The 20,434-nt window shown below is 45.9% G+C and overlaps 1 protein-coding gene across 6 annotated transcripts in view; it reads left to right on the forward strand.

The window, feature by feature from the left end:
* LOC144094185 (cytoplasmic aconitate hydratase-like) overlaps nucleotides 1–20,434 on the forward strand; it is a 393,589-nt gene that overhangs the window by 148,927 nt on the left and 224,228 nt on the right. For all 6 annotated transcript variants that reach the window (XM_077628105.1, XM_077628107.1, XM_077628108.1 and 3 more), the window contains 2 exons: nucleotides 3,614–3,756; nucleotides 13,747–13,894. In XM_077628105.1, coding sequence (XP_077484231.1) covers nucleotides 3,614–3,756; nucleotides 13,747–13,894 — 291 coding nt within the window. The remainder of the gene's footprint in view (nucleotides 1–3,613; nucleotides 3,757–13,746; nucleotides 13,895–20,434) is intronic.

Below are 20,434 nucleotides of genomic sequence, written 5' to 3' on the forward strand. Positions count from 1 at the left end.
GTGATGCATTTCAAATGGAGCCCTGTAAACTGCAATGCGCACTGCAGGTTCCTGTCATACTTTGCTTGAAGGAGGCTAATAGGCTAAGTTGCGCAGAGCACAGAGGTGGAATCTCGGTGAAAAGTCGAAAGTTGTTTTTGGATTGCAGGGCGCATTATACTGGTCAGCGCATCAATTCTCTCTCAAGGCAAAAGACTGCTACATGAAAAAATGAGGAAAGAATTACATTTGATTATTGTCATCCCCCTTTCTTTCCCTCCTTCTTTAACCTCACCTTCTCTATATCCAGGTTGCTGTTTAAACTCACTTTTTATTCTTAGTTCATTTTGGCAGTTCTTTTGCAGCAAATAGTTCTGCGCGCCGTGTTACAAAACTAGGAGAGAAACAAAACCATTCATCTGGCCACTCCGGAAAACAAAGAGGCCTGTGCGCATTGGCGCCGGCTCGAGACAAGGTGATACTTCCATCTTTATTTCTTTAACACCATCCCACGCCTCCGCAAGGTGCTGTGTGTGACTTTTTCCAAAGTTCTTCAGTTCCCTCTTTCCTCCTCCCTATTTATCTCCTACCCCATGTGGCTGGTTTCTTCCCCATTCTTTCCCCATTTGCACAGCAAACCTGTGTTTGTTGCACAGGTTCTTTTTCTGCGCGTTTACTTCAAGTCACACCGCTCACTGGTTGTGTGGTGGTTTTAACTTTCTGAAGCAATTCGCTATTGGTCCTTTAAATCTGATCTGTTTGTAGGCATGCCCTTTGTGTACGCCTTGCGTGCAGGTGACACACTGCAGTCTGCATTGTTTGTACTCGTGAACAAACCTTGCTGCTGGGCTGACTGTGAGCATGGGCTGTATGCATTGAACCAATATGAGCCTGGAACAAATTGCTTCTGTTTGTGTTATATACAGTATACTATACGGTAACATACGGTCTCATATACGGTTATTATTTGCTTCTTTGTTGCTGCATCTCCCTGTGCAAAATTATTAGACTGCTTCAACGGCACTGATTATTTCACCACGCCACAGGACAAAGATTTTCCTGCAAATCACTCGGGCACAAGAGCAGCCGCGCACACGTCCTTGTTATGACTTTGGTGCGCGGTCCGAATCCTCCGTTGCCGGCGGCTTTTTTTTTCGGTCTGGGAGGAGGCTAAAGGTGTGACGAAAGACATTTAGAAAGGAGAGCAGGGCAATTACATTCACAAATATACAAACTCATTGCATGCTCAGCGAACATACACATTGCCTTCACAGTTGCGTACGGTATGCAAGAGCAGAAAGTGCTAAAATGTCACTGTTGCCACTAGAATGTTCGAAGGTACATTTGAAACTTGTTCCTCTACCGCATTGTCCATTGTTCGAATATGTCTGAAGCAATGCTAACAAGAAAAACGAAGGCAAACGGAAGTGCACAGCTGAAATAGACTGTACAAGTCCAGCCGCTGGGCTGCCTGCCATTCCAACCGGCTCCGGCTGTTAGTAGTGCCACCACTGCATGCATTACTGAGTTGACCCCATGTTGAGCGGCAGAATAGCAAGTATTCTGGGGACCGTAGCATAGCCAATAGTAACGTTGGGCACAGCGGCGTCATCTGCATCATCGGCATATGTGTCATTTGCCAGCGTCCCAGCACTACACAAGATTGTTGTGTGTATGCAAGCTTGGTTTTATATCAGGCCTAGCATTACCGCTTGCTGGGAGTCGGTACCATGAGGAAAAAGCAGGTTAACTTATCTGGCAAGTGCAGAATACTGCCACTTGGAAATCTTACGATTTTCCACCGTGAGTTTAGATGAATAATGAACTCAAACTTCTAATTGTTTAGGAGGTTGGAATAATGAAGTGTAATATGAACGGAATCAAAAACTAAATCCTATTTGCAAACTACTTAAAGCTTCGAATACTTTCACAGCCCTAATAATTTTGTCAGGTTTGCATATATCTCTTCGTGTGCATGTTCTTTTGAGTTTATATAATCATTTCGCTCAAAAGGGAGGGCCCTTAGGGTATATCAATAAATAAATAGAGATAAGCTGTGCATATGCAGGGTCTGTTTTGAAAGTAGTAGGACTGGTTTTTTTTCTGGGTGAACGGGCGGTCGAGAGGCGGTCTGCACGTGCAGGATCGGTGAAGGGGGATATTGGGAATGCTAGGAAAAATCGGCAGTCGGCTCTCAGCCGTTAAAGAGAGCAGGTCGCTTGTACTGTGAACGCCTGTCGAAACACCTCGTCATGCAGAATCATGGAGCGTTTACTGGATCAGCGATGCGCTTTCAAATTTTGTGTAAAGCTTGGTAAAATGGGCAAAGAGACTCGCAACATGATTAAGGAGGCTTACGGTGATGCTGCCTTTGGTAGATCAGGTGTTTTTGGGTGACACAAGCTGTTCTGAGAAGGTAGGGAAAGAGTGGAAGACGGCGACCGCTCCGGACGCCCTTCGACCAGCAAGACCAACGAAAATGTGTCGCGAGTGAAAAATTTGCTGAATAGTGATCGTAGGATGAGTATCAGAATGATTGCTGATGAGTTGAGCATTCCTCAAACCCAAGTTTTTGAGATAATGACAGAAAACATAGCCATGTGGAAAGTGTGCATGAAGTTGGTGCCGTGAGTGTTGTCAGAGGTGCAAAAGGCCAAGTGATCTGCCAGGATCTTCTTTATCATGTGAATGAGGACCCTGATTTTTTGGACAATGCAGTGACCTGTGGTGAGATGTGGGTGTTTGAATTCGATCCAGAGAGCAAGCGGCAGAGCTCAGAATGGCACACCCCTTTTTCGCCACGCCCCAAGAAACCGCGAATGAGCAAATCCAAGCAAAAGTCCATGCTCATTTGCTTTTTTGATCGACATGAAGTCATCCTCAAAGAGTTCGTACCACCTGGACAAACAAGGTGGCAATGCTGCCTCAGCCCTCGTACAGCCCCGACTTGGTCTCGGCAGACTTTTTTCTATTCCCGAGACCAAAATCTACGCTCAAGGGGAAGCATCATGGATCGGTAGAGGCGGTTCAACAGGCCGTGATGAGGGAGCTTAACAGCATTCTGGTCCAGGTGTTCCTGGAGGCGTACGAAAACGGGAAAGCTCATTGGCAGCAGTGTGTAGATGCGAAAGGGTGTTACTTTGAAAAATTCTAGTCATTTGTACTATTCTCATGAATAAAATTTTTCTTTAAAAATGAGTACTACTACTACTTTCAGAGCAGACCCTGTATGTCAATGCCCCAATTATGGATGCTCAGTTTCATAAAGGAAAAAAGGTTGACTTAACCTGCAGCAGTATAGCGCATTGGAAACCTGTGCAAGAAATACCTCAGTGGGGGCTGTTCTTGTGTGGCAGCGGAGGATAGGCATTTTTTGTGAGATGATTGCTCGAATGCACTGTTGGAGGCCAGTGCACATAATTGGGATATCTGGTTGACCATTTGAAGCATCTTGACGAGCACAGTCATACAAGGCCAACAAAAGACAGGCACTGACTTGCCAGTCTATTCTTTTGCTCTCATCTGAAAGCTGTAGAACGGATGCTTCATGTGTTGGCCGCTTGGCTTCCTGGAGAGCTGGCACACTATACCACCTCCTGTCGAGCACTGAGTCCTTCCCCGTCTACTGGTGCAGGAGCGTGAGCCGCGGCCTACTCTGTCCATCGAAGGTGCATACGTGCTGCTCAACCTAGGGGACTCTGTCACCACGGACCACATCTCACCGGCTGGCAGCATTGCGCGCAACAGCCCAGCAGCGCGCTACCTTGCTGCCCGCGGGTATGTGCACCGCCCAGTCCTGCTCTCCATGGGGTGCCACAGTGCTTTTGCGCCGTACTTTGTTCCCCAGCCACAGTTTCACGGCATTGTTCCAGGTGGCAGCATTTTTGGGTTTCGAAGTGAAGACATCGTGTAAAAAATATTGGCTGCCAGTTTAGCATTGATAAGCACAAAATATTGTGCGAAAGCAGTTTTCTGCATGTGGAAATCTGAAAGCACGATTGAGGTGTTCACTGACCCAAGGATCCAGTTATGCGCCTTCGGTATCCTCAAATCGGGCTTTTCACTCTCTTTTTCAAATTTCAGCCACTTTACTCGTCTCCTCTAAATCAGCAGAGCCTTTAACTTTTTCATCGGCAATTCCAGTTTACGTAATGTATGCCGGCGGCCTCTTGCTAATCTAATTTCATAAAGTACCTTTTGCCACAACACATTATTACTGGGCATCAACACGATAAACACATGTGGCAAAAGGCCTCAGAACAACGCCGTTCACAAAATGTACGAAGGATGGCAAACAAAATATAGAGACTAATTGGATAGTTAAAACATATTTACTGTCATGAATTACTAAAATCTTTATCCTTGGCACTTTTTTGACTTTGACAATAGGCCAAGAAACCAAGCAAAATCTGCTGCAAGAAAGATAGTAAAAATATAGCGCAACCAAAAATGAAAACTTGACCCCAACATGAAAGAATACACATAGCCCGGCACGTCCCAAAGGCGAATAGCTAGATAGTCACTTTAAACAGTACACACTTCAAATGGGTATGGAGCTATAAAGCAAGGTTCTTAATTAACATCAAAATTAGCGTGGCTGCTTTTTTTACAATATTTCTCTCTACCTGTGTCATTTCTCTCCTCCCAGCGTTATCGCCGGCCGCTGTTCATCACCTAAATATTGAAAATACACTGATGCAATCACCAAAAAACACAAACTGGCAGTTGTTTTATAACCACCACAAGTTACGAGAGTCGTACACGCGTGCACTTCACATACAAGAAATGAAACAGTCGCACAATATGTCGTTGACCACTGTGTAGCCCATGGCATATTGAGTCACTGGCAAACAAACAACACGAATGCTACCCTGTGAACGGCGGCAGTGACAATGACACAGTAGACAACTCCAGAGTGATCGTTGACACCCAGCACACAAATCACTCCACACAGCACAAATAGCACTATTCATCGAATTCCATCTTGAAATATGGGTGATCGGCTCTAACGTCGGATTACGAGTGGTAAGAGTGCAATCTGGCTGGCTTCGCCGATGGGCGGATGTGACCAGCGGAGGCGGCGATTTTCAAAAAAGTCCGCAACCACTAAGTTCGGAGGAACACCTTTTTTAATTTTGTTTTTGCTTTCCCCGCGAGCTCTGCAGCATCATGCTTTTGCGACAACTTTGTTGGCTGCTGGGGGTCCTTTGAGGGGGGGCAAAAGCTGTTCTGTTCTTGAGTTTTATCCGTCTGTAGGGAAGTAGTGCTTTCGCTCTAATATGGCTTCCGGACGTGTTAGGAAGTTAATGTCCACAATACAGCTCTGTGCAGTACATTCAAACTTGATTATATCGAACTCAGTTATATTGAATTAAACAAAGTCAGTAAAATCAACAGTTTACTTCGTAATACTGAAACATTGAAATTCTTCTCCGAGCATGCTAAGAATTTGTTGAAAATGCGCTGCAGATAACTCATTGGAAAAGCCTTTATTTGTGATTAAAGTGGTCCTCTTTCTTGGCCAGCAGCAATGGCATTATGTGCACCTTGCCAATGCTGCGAGCTCACGAGCTACCTCAGTGCGTCTACCGCTCCAACCACCTCGTGGGTGAGTGGTACATCCTCTTGTAAGTGCCCTGAGCGCACCGCTAAAGGCTGATTCGCATGAAAGCAACTGACCGAATTGAGCGGCACATCGCAGCGAAAAAATTTCCAACTTGTTGAAACCTCACCGCTCGAGCCACCGCGGCAACTCACAACAGGTTTTTACTCTGCGGCGGCAGGATTTGCTAGCATTTTCGCTTGCATGTGAAACAGGCTTAACACTGCCGACACGACATATTCCGCTGCTGCCACTGCCACGGCTGCGACCTCGTGGCCGGTGGCATCGCAGCAAACCACGCCGTCTGCGTCTGTCCCCCCTCTCTTACTTTTTCTTTTTCCATGTCGGCAAAGTGAGACGGATGTCCTCCAATCACCAACCAACTAAATGAAATCAGGCCTACCCCACTCCTCGTGTTTTCTGCCGTAAGCGCGAGCATGTCATTCTTGCACGTAGGCGCATCATCTGAGTGAGAAGCGAGGTTTTCAGGCGTGGAGCATGCAATGGGCTTCACAGCTGACGGATGTGTCAACAGCACTGACCCTTCCAGTCCTTTTACCAAGCTTTGGGCATCTGTAAACGTGATGAACGTGCCGCGCTACATTTAAGCGCAGGCAACATGTTGCATTCAGCGGCGATTTTGGCCGAGATAGCGAGAGCTTTGGGCTGGCCTGGAATGCTGCCAAGGCTGCGTGGACGCTTGTGCCAGCCTCGCCCGTACTACCCCAGATGGTGTGGCTGGAGTCACACTTGTCACTATGTTGTTTGTCGTCGTATCTGCATCTACCTATGCACTCTGTATGTGAAAGCTGAGCTGCGGTTGTATTACGTATGCGCTCCGATGCGCACTTTGACACATGCTGCACTCAACCACTCGCACCTGTGATACAATTTTTCCTCGGGTTCGTTTCCAGTTCCTCGGGTTTGTTTCCAGCCAGCACTGAAATTTTGTAACATTGAAAGTGCGGCAAAATCTACTTCGTTATGTTGAAGCTAAAAATACATGCTGTTCCATGGACACAAAGTTATGAAAACTGAAATACTTATAGCACAATGCACCAGTTGTGCCGACGTTATCACACACTTGGCACGTACGATGAGTCATGGTGCCGTCGGTAATTTTGCATAGTTTTTGTTGTGTCTGTAGGCACATGATGGCTGCCGCGAAATGGCAGAATCTCCCCTTTTCCATGAAACTGGAAATTATCAAGCAAGTTGAAGCAGGTGAAAAGAAATACGAGGTCGCAGCATACAAGATTTTAATAAGCACGCCGAGCACTGTTCTGAAGAACAAGGGTGACGTTCGGGCTAAAGCAGAGAAGAGGTCTGGCACTCGCGTTGCTAGACATGTACACACACACTGCGTATGAATGAAGATATCGAGACAGCAGCATACAAATGGTTCCTCAACGTCTGCCTTGCCATACATAACAGCTGTGCCCACTGCTGCGATGCCAGTTTGAGCAACATTGTACTTCACTTCCTGCTGCTGAATACTACATAGGTGCTTCAACTCTAGGGCCAGTGGATTGTAGGAAACATCTGATTGAACGGCTCCTGTAGAACACGAGGACTAGAAGTGGAATGATGTCAAGAACTGCTTCCAACGTATTGGTCTCTGCTTTGTCGGATCAAATTCTTTCTTTGATGCAGCTGTCACAGATCTTGGTGATTTGTGGAATCAGTTGTCCTAGTTTTCTGGTGCTTTCTTCTAGCCCTCGTGCTATTTGTGATAGGGCAGCCGTATTATGGAATACTGCGCACGACTACGAAACTGCGCAAACAGTGAGACAAAGAAACACATGTACAAGGCATGAACAACTGTTTAATACACATGAATCACTTGCTTCTTATACAGTTTTTAGCACATCAAGTATCTGATTATTTCGGCCTGATAGTACACGTCCCCCCCCCCCCCCTTTCCGAAAACAGAAAACACCCAAGCATGAAAGTGTCCAACCCTATGAACAGAATAGAACTGGAAGAGCTATCAAAGTTAATAAAAAAGCACAAGGTAGCAACGCAATGAAGTTTAATTTGGAGAGAATGGAGCATGCTCTAAAGAACGAAGGTGGCCTAAAAGTGGTGCAGAGGAAGTTAGGCATAGGTAAAAGCCAGATGTATGTATTAAGAAACAAAGAGGGCAATGTCATTACCAATATAGGTAAGATAGTAGAAGTAGCCAAAGAGTCCTGCACAAATCTATACAGTAGCAAAGATGTAATCATAGCGTTAATGAGAGAGGCAATTGCGCACAGCAATGGGACACCCCGCCTGTAACGAAAGAGGAAGTAAAAAAAGCCTTAGGAGCAATGGAAAAGGGAAAAGCAGCTGGTGAGGATCAGGTAACAGCAGATCTGTTGAAGGACGGAGGGGAGATTGTGCTAGAAAAACTAGCCACCATGTGTCGTGATGCCTTATTACCTCGATCGTGCCAGAAGCTTAGAAGTATGCTAACATTATCTTAATTCATAAGAAAGGATACGTCAAAGACTTGACAATCAACCAAATCAATCAATCAATCAACCAAATGATCAGCAGGCAGGCTTTCGTAAAGGATACTTGACAATAGACCTTATTGACGCTATCAATCAGGTGATAGAGAGATGCGCAAAATTTATATAACCCCTGTATACAGCCTTCATTGATTATGAGAAAGCATTTGACTCAGTGGAAACCTCAGCAGTCATGCAGGCCTTGTGGAATCAGGGTGTAGAAGAGTCTTATGTGAAAATGCTAGAAGATATCTATAACGAGTGCACAGTTTCCATGGTCCTCCATAAAGTTAGCAATAAAGTTCCAATAAGGTAGGGCGTCAAGCAGGGAGACACGATCTCGCCGATGCTATTCACCGCCTGCTTACAGGAGGTATTCCGAGGCCTGAATTGGTAACAGTTGGGGATAAGAGTTAATGGAGAAGGCCTTAGTAACCTGTGATTTGCTAGTGTAGCAGGGGCTGGAGAAAGTTAGATGGGCTGATGAGCTTTAGAAGTTTGTTGGGATACGGTGGCCACAGCTGGCAAAGGACAGGGTTAACTGGAGAGGCATGGGAGAGGCCTTTGCCCTGCAGTGGGCGTAGTCAGGTTGATGATGATGAATACACATGATGCCCCGCCACTATCTGTTCTTGATTTAATTTATCTTTGTTTCTGTTAATGTGATGGAAGGTTCACTTACACACTTTTAAGGATCTGCTTCAAAGATTGCATTTGTTTCCCTAATCTCTCTCTCTAGCCTGTCATTTCCATGTCCTGTTATGGTGGTCTCATCAAACAATGGATGACACTTGTATTGAGCATAATGCACGGCCAGGTTTCCTGGGTGCGTGTCAGCCCACAGTTTCCGGATTGTCCGCTTATTTTTTTTATTGATGCATCTCGCTAATTGGCCGATATAATGCTGGCCGCATGAAAGTGGAATTTTATGAATTATGAGTGTGCCGCATTCTACGCACCTCTTTTTGCGGGCTGTTTTGCATTTGGGTTTTTTTTCCCGGTGTTCATTTGTGCTTATTTTGAAACACATGGTCATCAGCTTTTGAGGCGCTGTGCAAATGACTGTCTAGCAGCCCGCATGGCTGGCTGTGGCGAAATGCCAAAAAGGACGAAGTGTCCCCAGCACGCGGTGGATGGAACACTCAGGACCTTGGCCAGGGCCGGACGCTGCCGCCGCCCCTCCCCTGCTGTCTCCTCTCCAGCAGCCTTCCAATAAATGTGGCCGCGGTCGTCTTCCTGGGTGACCTCCACAACTGGAACTCTATATCTGTCCCCAATCTTTATTAGTCCATGAGTTATCTTGTGAATGTATGGTAGCGGGATGGGACGCTTCTTTTCTGTTTCCTTTTTGGCGGCTTTACCTCAAATTGTTCATTTTAATGCTATTTCCGCTACTGAGGCAAGCAGAACGTTTGGATGCCCACTTTTCTTTAGTCTTCTACTTGCACCAACAGGCTGTCCTTAATCTTGCGCGATTTTTTAATGCTTTGCATGATGGTAGATTATGCCATGCTCAGTTTAACGTGTTTTGAATAGCCTGAGCCATACCTCAACAGACTTTTTTTCACTTTGTATTGTGTAAGACCAGCAGGTGTGGCTATCAGCTTCTTCAATCTGAATGTCTAAAAACCTAACCTTGGACTCCTGCGGAACTTCGAAGGTAAAATCTAGTCTTTCAAATACATTTTTTAAGATGGTTACTATTTCATGCATGTTGACATTTCCACTTTTTTCCACCGGAAAGCAAAGCAAAAAATCGTGCACATAACGGAAGCATGCTAAGACAGCCGTCTTTTCTAACGTTGCAAAACAGCCCGCAAAAACAGGTACGTGGAATGCGACACATGCATAATTTATAAAACTTCATTTTCATGCGGCCAGCATTATATCGGCCAATTAGGGAGGTGCATCAATAAAAAAAAAATGAACGGACATTCCAGGAACTGTGGGCTGACTACGCACCTAGGAAACCTGGCCACGCATTGTGCTTGGCACAAGTGTTGTCCATGGTTTGATGAAACCACCAGAATAGGACATGGAAATGAAAGAATAAAGAGAGATTAGGGAAGCATATTCAATCTTCGAAGTAGGCCTTGAATGTGTGTAAGTCATCATTCCATTGCTTTAACAGGAACAGAGATAAACATAGCCAAGAATAGATAATGGATCATCAAGCCCAAATAATCTGACTCTCCATGTGCAAAGTGTTTCATGTGTATCAAACAGTTGTAAATTCGCGCCTTGTATGTACGTGTTTATTTCTTTCTCTCATCCTTTGTGTTGTTTCCTAGTGGCGCGCAGTATTCCATGATGCAAAACCAATTATCCCCTGTTTTAGCTTTGTTGGCAGCTATAGGCAACTTTGTCCCCACGGACAAGGTTGAGACCTGGGGAAAGCTTGCGGATGAAAACATCATTGCCGACATCATGGATAACTAGTAGATGTAAGTTCTGATGAGGACTTGAGAGAACCTGTGCCCTATCACTCCGTACGCTCAGTATGGTTTGTCGATATCGCGCGTCGATAGAAGGCTGCAGGCCTCAGCTATTTGGAATCCGTCGATAACATTGAAAAATGTGTTTGTCCGGGGCAATGAGGACGGAGAAACATTAAAAATTCACGGCTGTTTCACTTGGTAATCTGCGCGCAGTAAGTGGCTGTCATATAAAATCCCATCTAAATGTGTCTCTATGGTGTTAAATTTATGCTGCTACTCTTGTATCGAATTACACATTATATCGAGCTCACGTCGCCTTCATTCTCTCGTCACCTTTACCTTTGTTTATTGTTGTTGCCATATTTCACTCTCAGTTTCACGGTTTTAGCCTCGTTGTTAATCTTGTTTCGTATCATTCATATGGTTTCACTTTTATTGCTTTTCTGCTTATTTCTTTTTAGTGCTTGCACCCCTCATCTTTTACTGTTGATTCCACGTCTCATCCCTTTTGCTTAGCAAGTTTTTGCTCGTAATACATGGTTCTGCCATTTCCATCTTTCGTTCTCTGAATTTTTAGTTTCACTTTCAGGCTCTTTACCGTCCTCTCTCCTTTTATCTAGGTGTCAAGGGTATGTAGGCATGCACACACTTGGCATTTTTAGATTGGCTCTCCAGATTGGCTTTACTGAACTGTTACTTATCTGCTTTGTTGGATCCCAGCTGTGTCATGTGGTTGTTTGGAGCGTATAGAAACCAATGCTCGAAGCATTTTCGAATAAAAGCTGGAAGTCTGCGCTCTGTGTGTGTACGTGTTTCTTGTCTCTGTCCCCGTTCTTTCGTGCAGTTTAATCATGAACATGAATTGAACTCTTAGGTGTTTTTTTTGCTACTTCTATACGTGTTGTGGGCTTGACTGTATGTGGGGGGCAATGTGGTGCCTCTCAACCGAACGATTGGTGTTGTCACCATATGCTTGCATATATGCTGGGGAATCCTAGCTCTCCTCGCTCTGTGGTACCACGTGCAAAAGTGTGAATTGTTGCACCATCAGCCGTAATACAGATTCCCCCTGCAGGCAGCAGCAGTGGCACCTTAGATTAGCAGAGTACATTGTGAAATGAGTTGATGCGCTCTGACACAAAAGTTTTGCAGGGAAAGGGGAAAAGACGCCAGCGTAGCCTCAGTAAACAGGGCCGCACATAGAGGCGGCATGCATGTTGCGTTTTTTGCACCTTGAAGCCTGACTGCTATAACAGTGCAGAACCAGGGCAGAACAACTCATGTCCAGGTCTGTGCTTTTCTTGCTGTCTACTTTTTCTTATGGTGTGTTTCTTGTAGGGGGTTGCTGAGTTTTCTTTACATTATTGTTTTTTTTTTGTTTTAGACATACTGCAGTCATTATATTCTAAGCAGGTAGCTAAGATGAGGCAAACAATTTGGGAATCTGTTCCCCTTTGTTCTCGCAGTCGCACTTGATTAGCAAATTTCTTGTGGAGGAAAGCAGCTGTGGCAGCTGCATACATGCGCCTACCGGCTCCGGCATACATGCGGGCACACAGCGCAGACGCCTAGCAGGTGTCCCTATAGTAGGATACAACTTAAAAAAACAGGAGTTGGTGACAACGGGCCACAGTCCGCGGCATCCTGTGTTACTCCGCTGACCAATCACAACAGTAAATTTAATCGGCTTTTTAAAGTTTGGCTGCATTAAACTAGCCACAGACATCAAAATCCTTGACCTTATAATTTCTTTTGGCGCTTACCTTTTTGTTCAGGCAAGAGGAAAAGTTTTAACAACACTCTTTCTTTGTCGTGAAGGAATTCTATATGGCAGTCCTGAATGTGGGTGGAGCTTCACTGGACTATCCAACTACAGAGTCGGGGCTTTGGCTGCACGAGCGCCTCAGTGCCATCTCAGAAGAGGTGCACTGAACCGAAACCACACGAAGCAAGAGTTCCAGAAATGTTATTTGATTGAGGAAAATACTTCAGTTTTTCGAATACCAAACATTCGAATCGTATCAGGAATGCTTTACTATTTGAATGAATATTTGAAATTATCAAATGTTCATACACCTCTACAGTATGATAAAATGCTGTTAGCAGCCATGATGAGCGACTGTCGTGAATCTAAACTACAATAGGCACTGAAGATAAAAGGGGCTTTCTTTGAACCTTTTCCAGTTAACATGTTTCTTTCAAGCAGAAAAAAAAAAAATTATGGGTTGGGGCAGTATCCCAATCATATTCAAGCTTTTGTTTGATTAGGTAATTTTAAGAAACCTAGCACTTCAACGGGCTGTCTTTAATTTACATCAAAGAAATCCCAGTTTTCTTGAGGCCAAAGGGGCTGTAGTTGAAAATTGGAAGCACTAGTGTCAACTTTTTGTGTCAGATATGTGTTATTTGCATTTTTTTTTCCTGTGTAAATTGACATTTTTATGGGTATCTGTATGACTGTTTATCATAATTTTCTGTTTCTCATGTTGTTTTGTAGTTCTTGCATTTCTTAATATCCTTTCTTGTCATTATTTGGAAGGCTTTGTGATTTTAAGTGGTGTAATTACAATTACTTGCGTGTTCTATGCATTATGGGGTCACTCTGCGTCCAGCCGGCCGGGAAGGCGAGCTTCCGTGCAAGCTACACGCAGGCGTTATTCAAGTACGCAACACGTTTCCCCAACCCGTGGCGCAGAGTCGCAGCCACGGCAGGTCCGGACGAAATAGGCAACGGCAGGGCACGCTAGGAAATAGTTTATTAACCTAACGCGAGGTAAAGCACACTGCGGAAGAATGTTCTATCCGTAAAATAGATGTTCAGCAGCTCACCAGGTCGTTGACGTCGTCTGGCGTTGGTGTTCGGGGGTCGGCGGGCAGCGGAAGGGGTCCGTGGGGCACTTCGGTAAGGTCCGGCAGCGAGAGTCGCTTCCCGCCGCGTGTTCCCCCTTTTATCCCCTCGGTCATTGCCTCCCTGGCAGCAAATCGTTGCCGTCAAGCTTAGGCGTGCTACCCTCTCCACAGAAGGCAGCGCGCTGCCGTGACGTCACGTCAGTGCTGGGGCGGAAATGAGCAGAGTCGCAGGGGTGCCTTCTCTCCACATTCCTGGTGGCCAGCGCGCCCGTGTAAGTCACGATCGCAGCTGGCGCGGGGGACGAGGAGGGGATGCCAGTGTATCCCACAGCATCTTTTTTCAAATAAAATGACTGTGGTCTCTATGGATGTGGCTGTGCAGGTTGACCCCACGAGAGTTCAACTCATATGGGGCTCGCCGCGGAAACGATGACGTCATGGCCCGAGGCACATTTGCCAACATCCGCCTGGTGAACAAGTTCTTGGACAAGCCGGGCCCGCGTACCATTCATTTGCCTTCGGGAGATGAAGTGAGTACCAAAAGCCTGCCATAGACAGCCTCAGTGGGGCTCTGTGGTTTGTAGCTGTGAAAATAGTTTGTGTGTACATTGTGTATCTTTTCTTTTATGTCAGAAAGAAAGATGAGTGGTAAGTAGCCAAATTTTTATGGTCCAACACTCCTTTTACAGTGTTGTTTTCAGCAGCTGTTGACCTGAATTGGGCGGTATTACACTGCAGCGCGAACTGTGACTGAGCTTTCTGTGCGAGTTCTATTAAACAAAGGCCAGCAGTCGGGTTTGACAGTACTTTTAAGACAGGACTTAAACTTTTGCCATAAAATTGAGCAAACTGAGTTCTCTGTCATGGACAAACTTTCAAGTTTGAAGTTGCAGCTTTGCTTTCCATTTGTGAAATGCTTGTTTTATCTTTATGTTACTTCACCAGTAATCTGCCTTCTTTGTCTGCACATCCCTTTCTGGATGATCTTCTTTTTCTGCCTATGAAGCATTTGTTTTTGATTTATTTTGATTTTGCATTGTGTCAGTAGTGGTGGTCTGGCTATAAGACCAGTATCATACATCACCATCATCAGCCTGGCTATGTCCACTGCAGGATAAGGACCCTTCCCTCTTCTCTCTAATTCGTGTGCTGTGCTATGTCGGTGCATGTTAAAGAACCCCAGGTGGTCGAAATTTCCGGAGCCCTTCACTACGGCGTCCCTCATAGCCTGAGTTGCTTTGGGACGTTAAGCCCCCATAAACCAAACCAAACCACATCTCTCTAATTAACCCTGTCCTGTGCCATGTTAAAGTGCCATGCAGGCACCTTATCCCCACATTATCTACCCACCTAACTTTCTGCCACACCCTGCTATTCTTGCCTTCTCTTGGAATGCAGGTCATTACCTTTAACGACCATCTGTTATCTTGCCTTCACATTGCATGCCCATGCCCCCCCCTCCCCCCCCCCCCTCCCCCCACACTCTCCCTTATTGGAATTATATTGCTGACTTTTCGATGGGCTATGGAGCAGTCATTATGGATGTCATCTTCCAGTATTTTCACATAAGAGTCTTCTGCACCCTTATTTCGCAATGCCTGCATGACTGCTGAGGTTTTGACTCAGTCAGATGCTTTCTCATAATCTATGAAGGCTACATATAGGTGTTGGATATATTCTGTGCTTTTCTCTATCACCTGGTTGTGCGAATATGGTCTATTACCAAGTATGAAGTACTTTATGAAAGCCTGCCTAGTCATTTGGTTGGTTCTGTTAGCAATTACATTAGTAAGTGCCTCGTGGGCAATGGACGGTAAGCTGATCAATCTGCAATTTATTAGTATTGTGATTAGATAAAAGGCGCGTCCTTGCTGCATGCACGCCGTGCAGCCGGGGCTATGACATCATGCCATGATGTTGACTAGCCTATAGGCTGTTTCTCCCCCTGTAATAATTTCTTAGGTTGAAGTCATAGTGTGCCATCTGCTGGCCACTGTATCAACAGTGTGCATTCAGTGGCCGTCGTTTGTCAGAAGCATTCAGGAGAGCGTGCAGCATCCTGCATGGATCAGTGGCACAGCAACATGCCTGGGTGAATGAGGCTTGTCTGTGGCATGCACAGGGTCAATTCTCAAATAAACAGAACGTGAAGAGCGGAATTTCAATCCTGTGATACAGTATATGAATCATTTTCATTCCTGCTCTTCGAACTACACTCAGCCATAAATTTCTGTGGTCATAATGCTGCATTGGCAGCAGATGGAAAAGTTTAGTATTTCGCTCTTGATTTTCTTTATTTGCTTGCTCACAGTTCTGTTGGACTTAGACATTGAGAAATTACATAAATTTACCTGTGATGTAATCGTGGTTTTCTAGATAAATCTCCCAGTGGGATTTTACATTTCTGCCATAAAGGGACCAGAAGTGATGAAATCCCGGGAGTTTATAACTTGCACAAAGCTTTTAATGCCCAAACATTACAGGCTTAAAGGGACTGACAACTGAATTTCAAGCACTGAATTTCTTCCCCCACTATGGAAAACCATCGAGTGTATCCAATTCCATGACGGTTTTTTTAAAAACTCTGTAGAAGATTTTTACTGAGAATTTTTCGATTGGAGGATGTGCTCGTTTCTGTGTATTTCGATGCTGGAAACTGTGATCTGTGAGCATAGTAGCAATTGCACACCAGCAAGCATGATGAACCAAAAAGCTAATATAGCCCAAGCCGTTTTACGATTGCTATTTGATAGCTTTACTATTCACAAGTCCAGATAATTCCTCGCCGCCCAGCATCCTGCACAATTCAAGTTTGCCAGTGCCACCAATTCAGGTCCAGCATAGTAACGCGTACTAGTTTTCTGTTGCTGTAAAAACAGCATTTGTGTCCTTGACTTATCAGATGCTGCCACATGGAGGGCAGAAAGTGAATGTTGAAAGAGTTCTACTGAGTGTGTTCTCCCTGGAAAAAAATGTGTGCACGGTGCCATTTTATCGTTTCCAGGAGGGTATAAGACGCATCTTGGAGAGTGTTCTGAATAAAAAAGATAAGAGTGTTCTGGAGAGTGTTCCCAGTAGTCATCAACTTACCTTGTAATCATTGATTTAATGTCACATGATCATGCTATGGTCATGAATTCGTATTGTAGGAGTGGAGCCATTGACAAGTGAACTTGTCTTGGAGTATTCGGTATTAGTACCTCCAGCTCTTTTTACATTGCTATAATTGATGCTTGCCAAGTAAGCTTGATAAGTAAGCTTGACAAGTAAGACATGAGGCTAACATTTCAATGCGCTCGAGCGGCTGACAGTGCCTCGCTCAACATTGCAAAGCATGAGCAATGGGGTACGTAGAGCTCTCCTGAAGTAATTAAAGACAAGGAGGCAAAGAGCCGATTGTAGAGGCAGACGTAAATATGCGCATCATTAGGTGGTATTGCCAGCCTTTATCTTTGTTCAACACTGTACCTTGTGGGGTTTTAATTGGGGAGATAAATAGATTCTCCCCCATTCAACTGTGGCTGACACAATTCAAAACCGCCAGACCCCACCCCGTGATTGCGTAAGCTACCAAGCGCACGCCGACCATGGGGGGCCTTGCTCTGAGGGAACAAAGGAATGACACACTGGCTGACGCGGGATAATCTCGTAACCTGCGCCTCTATTGAGACGTCTTTTCCAGAGGTGCCAGAAGAGGCCGCGATAGCGCTAGCACTCGCGCAGCCCAAAGTGGGAAGAATTGTCACTGACTCGCAAAAGGCGTATAACAGTTACAGAAAGGGGTGGGTGTCCCTTGCGGCACTAGGAATTCTCAAAAGTAAACGCGACGTTCCTGAAAGGAAAGTTGAGTTGATATGGACACCGGCTCACTCTGGGCTGGAGGGCAACGAACTTGCCCACCAGTTCGCCCGAGAGATGGAACACCGGGCAGACGAAAATGAGCCACAGTCCATTATTAGTTATAAGGACATTACGAACTATTACAAGACGGAGAGGCGACGTTACCCCCGATCCTCACAAATCTCTTACCAGAGAACAGCAAGCGATCTACAGGCAGATACAGGCAGGATCCTTCCCGCACCCTTACCTTCAAACAAGATGTACCCGGAAAGGTACGAGAAGGAATGTGATTTCTGCAAGGCGCAGTTAGGCACGCTCCAACATGTGGAAATCTCCCCACCTTTTACCTGCCCCACTACCCCACCCCATCCCTCACCCTCCCTTACCGAGCGATGCGAGACCTTGCTAACCAGCCCCGCTGTGGAAGACCAGCTCGTCCTGATCTCCAGGGGCCAGGCGGCTATGGAAGCATATGGGTCCCGTGAAGAGGGAACCACTCCCATCAGCTCGAATCAATAAAGTTGTTTCTCTCTCTCTCTGACACTAACAGGCAAAATAAAATACGCTAATGAATCGAGCTCGCCCGAATCGCCATCAAGGTTACGAGTGAATGTTTGGCCACGCTTAAAGCCCCTCAGTGAACTAAAAGCAACGGCATCTACTTCCTTCTCCTCCTATGCCGGTGTTCCTTCTCTCTGCTCCTCCCGGGCATCGACGGTGGCGACACCTAGGCAAGGGGAAGCTAGCAGATGCTCCCAACGATAGCCCTTTGGCACGCAGTAGACCGTGCGTGCATTTCCTGCCTTGGCTGCAGTTCAAATGAGATCATGGCATAGGAGACTAAAAAATTATGTACTGAAATAACTGCCCCGAGCAACGTTGCGCTGCTTTATCGATTTTTTTTTGTACTGCGATAGCTTTGATTGCGGTGTGCACGGTGGAGGTGGCGCGCACGGCCGAGCTCGTAGCCTATCCTCAGAGTGTTGTTTCCCAACTCTCGCGCTTTGGCACACAGTAGATCGCGCGCCTGAATCAATTGTTTGTGGCATTTTCTGCCTTAGGTTCAGCCGTAATGAGATCATGGCATGGGAGATTAAAAATTATAGTTGCACAAACAGCAGCCCCGACCCATGTTGCACTGCTTTATGGGAACTTTTTGTACTGCGATCGCTTTGATCACGGTGCACACGATGGAAGTGGCATGCGTGAGTGAGATCGCAGCACAGCAGTGAGCATCCTCAGAGTGTTGTTTTTGGAGCGGCATCTTTTGCCCAACCTTATTCAAAGTTTAACTCCGCCAGGAGCAAGTGGACTGACATACGACTAGACCTGAAGCCTAGTCTTAATTGATGGCGGTGTAATGCCGCCATAATATATTCCCTCAAAGGCGCGTTTGCTCGTGCAGTCGGCTGTGCGTAGGGGCCTACTCATCTTTTTCTTTTTTGAGTGCAGGAAATCTTAGCTGTTATTTTGGAGTTACTATACCTCAAACACCTCGCAGACTAACATTAAAAGGATCCGACTAACAATAGTCTCTTGTGGTTTGTTTATAAGTAGGTGAATACAGTGCCCTTGCTAGTTTCATACTGTAACACAGTTGTGAGCAGAATAATTTTGATTTAGGCTTAATTGTTTGGGTTGAGTAGCAGCAACCAAAAAAGGCTTTTAACTGCTGCTTCGTGCGCACCTACTGCTCTGCATGACTCACTAGAATGTTGTTTGTTTAGGGGATTGTCATCTTGGGTCAGCATATGCAGTAATGGCTTATAAAAGGTTATTGTCTTCCCTCGTGTAATTTCCATGCAGAGCGTGCAGCAGCCTGGATTGCCGCAGTTAATTAATCACTTTCGATCGAAGAAGCATGAAGAAAAAAAATTCAAGCAGTGAAAAATCAAAACGTAGTTAGTTTAGAAAGTTGACGCGAAAATTGAAAACACAAAAAGAAAATATATGCAAGTACGTTAAATGGAGGTCCTCGCTTGCATTCTCAAGTGTTATCCACGCAGATATGGAGTATTCAAGCGATAGCTGCCGACTAAAAAAATACGTCCAGCGATGTGCGCAACATGAAAGCTAGACCTACATCACGAGCAGCATGAACGGCGGAGCTCAAACAACATGAAGCGCAAGTTTTGAGTCGAACCTGCGAACGAGTCCGACTACAACTAAACAAATACGCCATGTAATGCGCGTGACATCAAAGCTACTCCTGCAGAGCCTAGCAGAGCCAGCAGCGTGACCAGTGGGGTTAAGACAGTGAGAAGCACGGCTTTTGTAGCTCGCGAGCGAACGAAACCATCTACAACCATGCCAAATGGCATTAAGACTGCAGTCGCTTGCGCTTCGCATCAAATGCTCCGAAAGAAACGTGAAAACTGAAGAACAGCCTCTCACATCGTAAAGATGTGGATACAGCACATTATCAATATTTTCCTGGCCGATTTTACGACTCCAAACCTTTCGCCGAGCCACATTGCTTTTTTTAGACGGAATGACAAAAAACCTTTTCTCACTGCCTCTTCAGTTGTTGCACCCGTAAGCGCAACAGATGCTCAGCGTTGCCGCATCGCATAGACACCGTCAAAGTTCGAGAAACGCTTCCCGCCAAAACTTTGTTGCACAAAAAAAAATCGAACCGTGATTTCTACCGCCAACAATGGCACCAGCGTCTGCTGCGGAGCCAAAAAAGTGCGTGCTAACACGTAACCACGGTGCCTCGGCCAATGGGAGACTTGGTTATCCAGCGACATGCTAGGAGAGGAGGAAGCCGGAAAGTTCAAAGCTTTTTGTTACTTTTGCTTCGTTGAGGGGTTTACCCATGCTAGGGCAGGGGATACTCCGAGGCCGGACAGGACGAGATGCGGGAGAACGGTCCTCCCCACGTGGCCTCGCCCCGCGGGCGGAGAGCGGAGCACCGTGGGCGATACGTCTGCTCCCGACGACGTTCCCCAGCCGGCGAGAGTGTGCTCTCCCGTGCGCGCACACAGCAATCACGCCGTCTGTGGCGCCCTCCCTTGTTAGTTAAGGAAACTAAGTAGGGAAGGTTACGTGGCGCCGTGGGCCGAGGCGATGCCGTGGGAGGGTGCACCGCTGGAAAGCAAACCACAAGGGGAAGCTGCGGGGCTCAGTCTCCACAACCTAGATAGGGGAGTTGGTTGGAAACAACAATTTATCTTGTTTTCTCAACCTCCACCAACCCCCTCCCCCCTCTTCATGGCACGTTCCACAGC

The sequence above is a fragment of the Amblyomma americanum genome, chromosome 6 (genome assembly GCF_052857255.1).
Source record: "Amblyomma americanum isolate KBUSLIRL-KWMA chromosome 6, ASM5285725v1, whole genome shotgun sequence".
In the NCBI taxonomy this organism is placed as follows: Eukaryota; Metazoa; Arthropoda; class Arachnida; order Ixodida; family Ixodidae; genus Amblyomma; species Amblyomma americanum.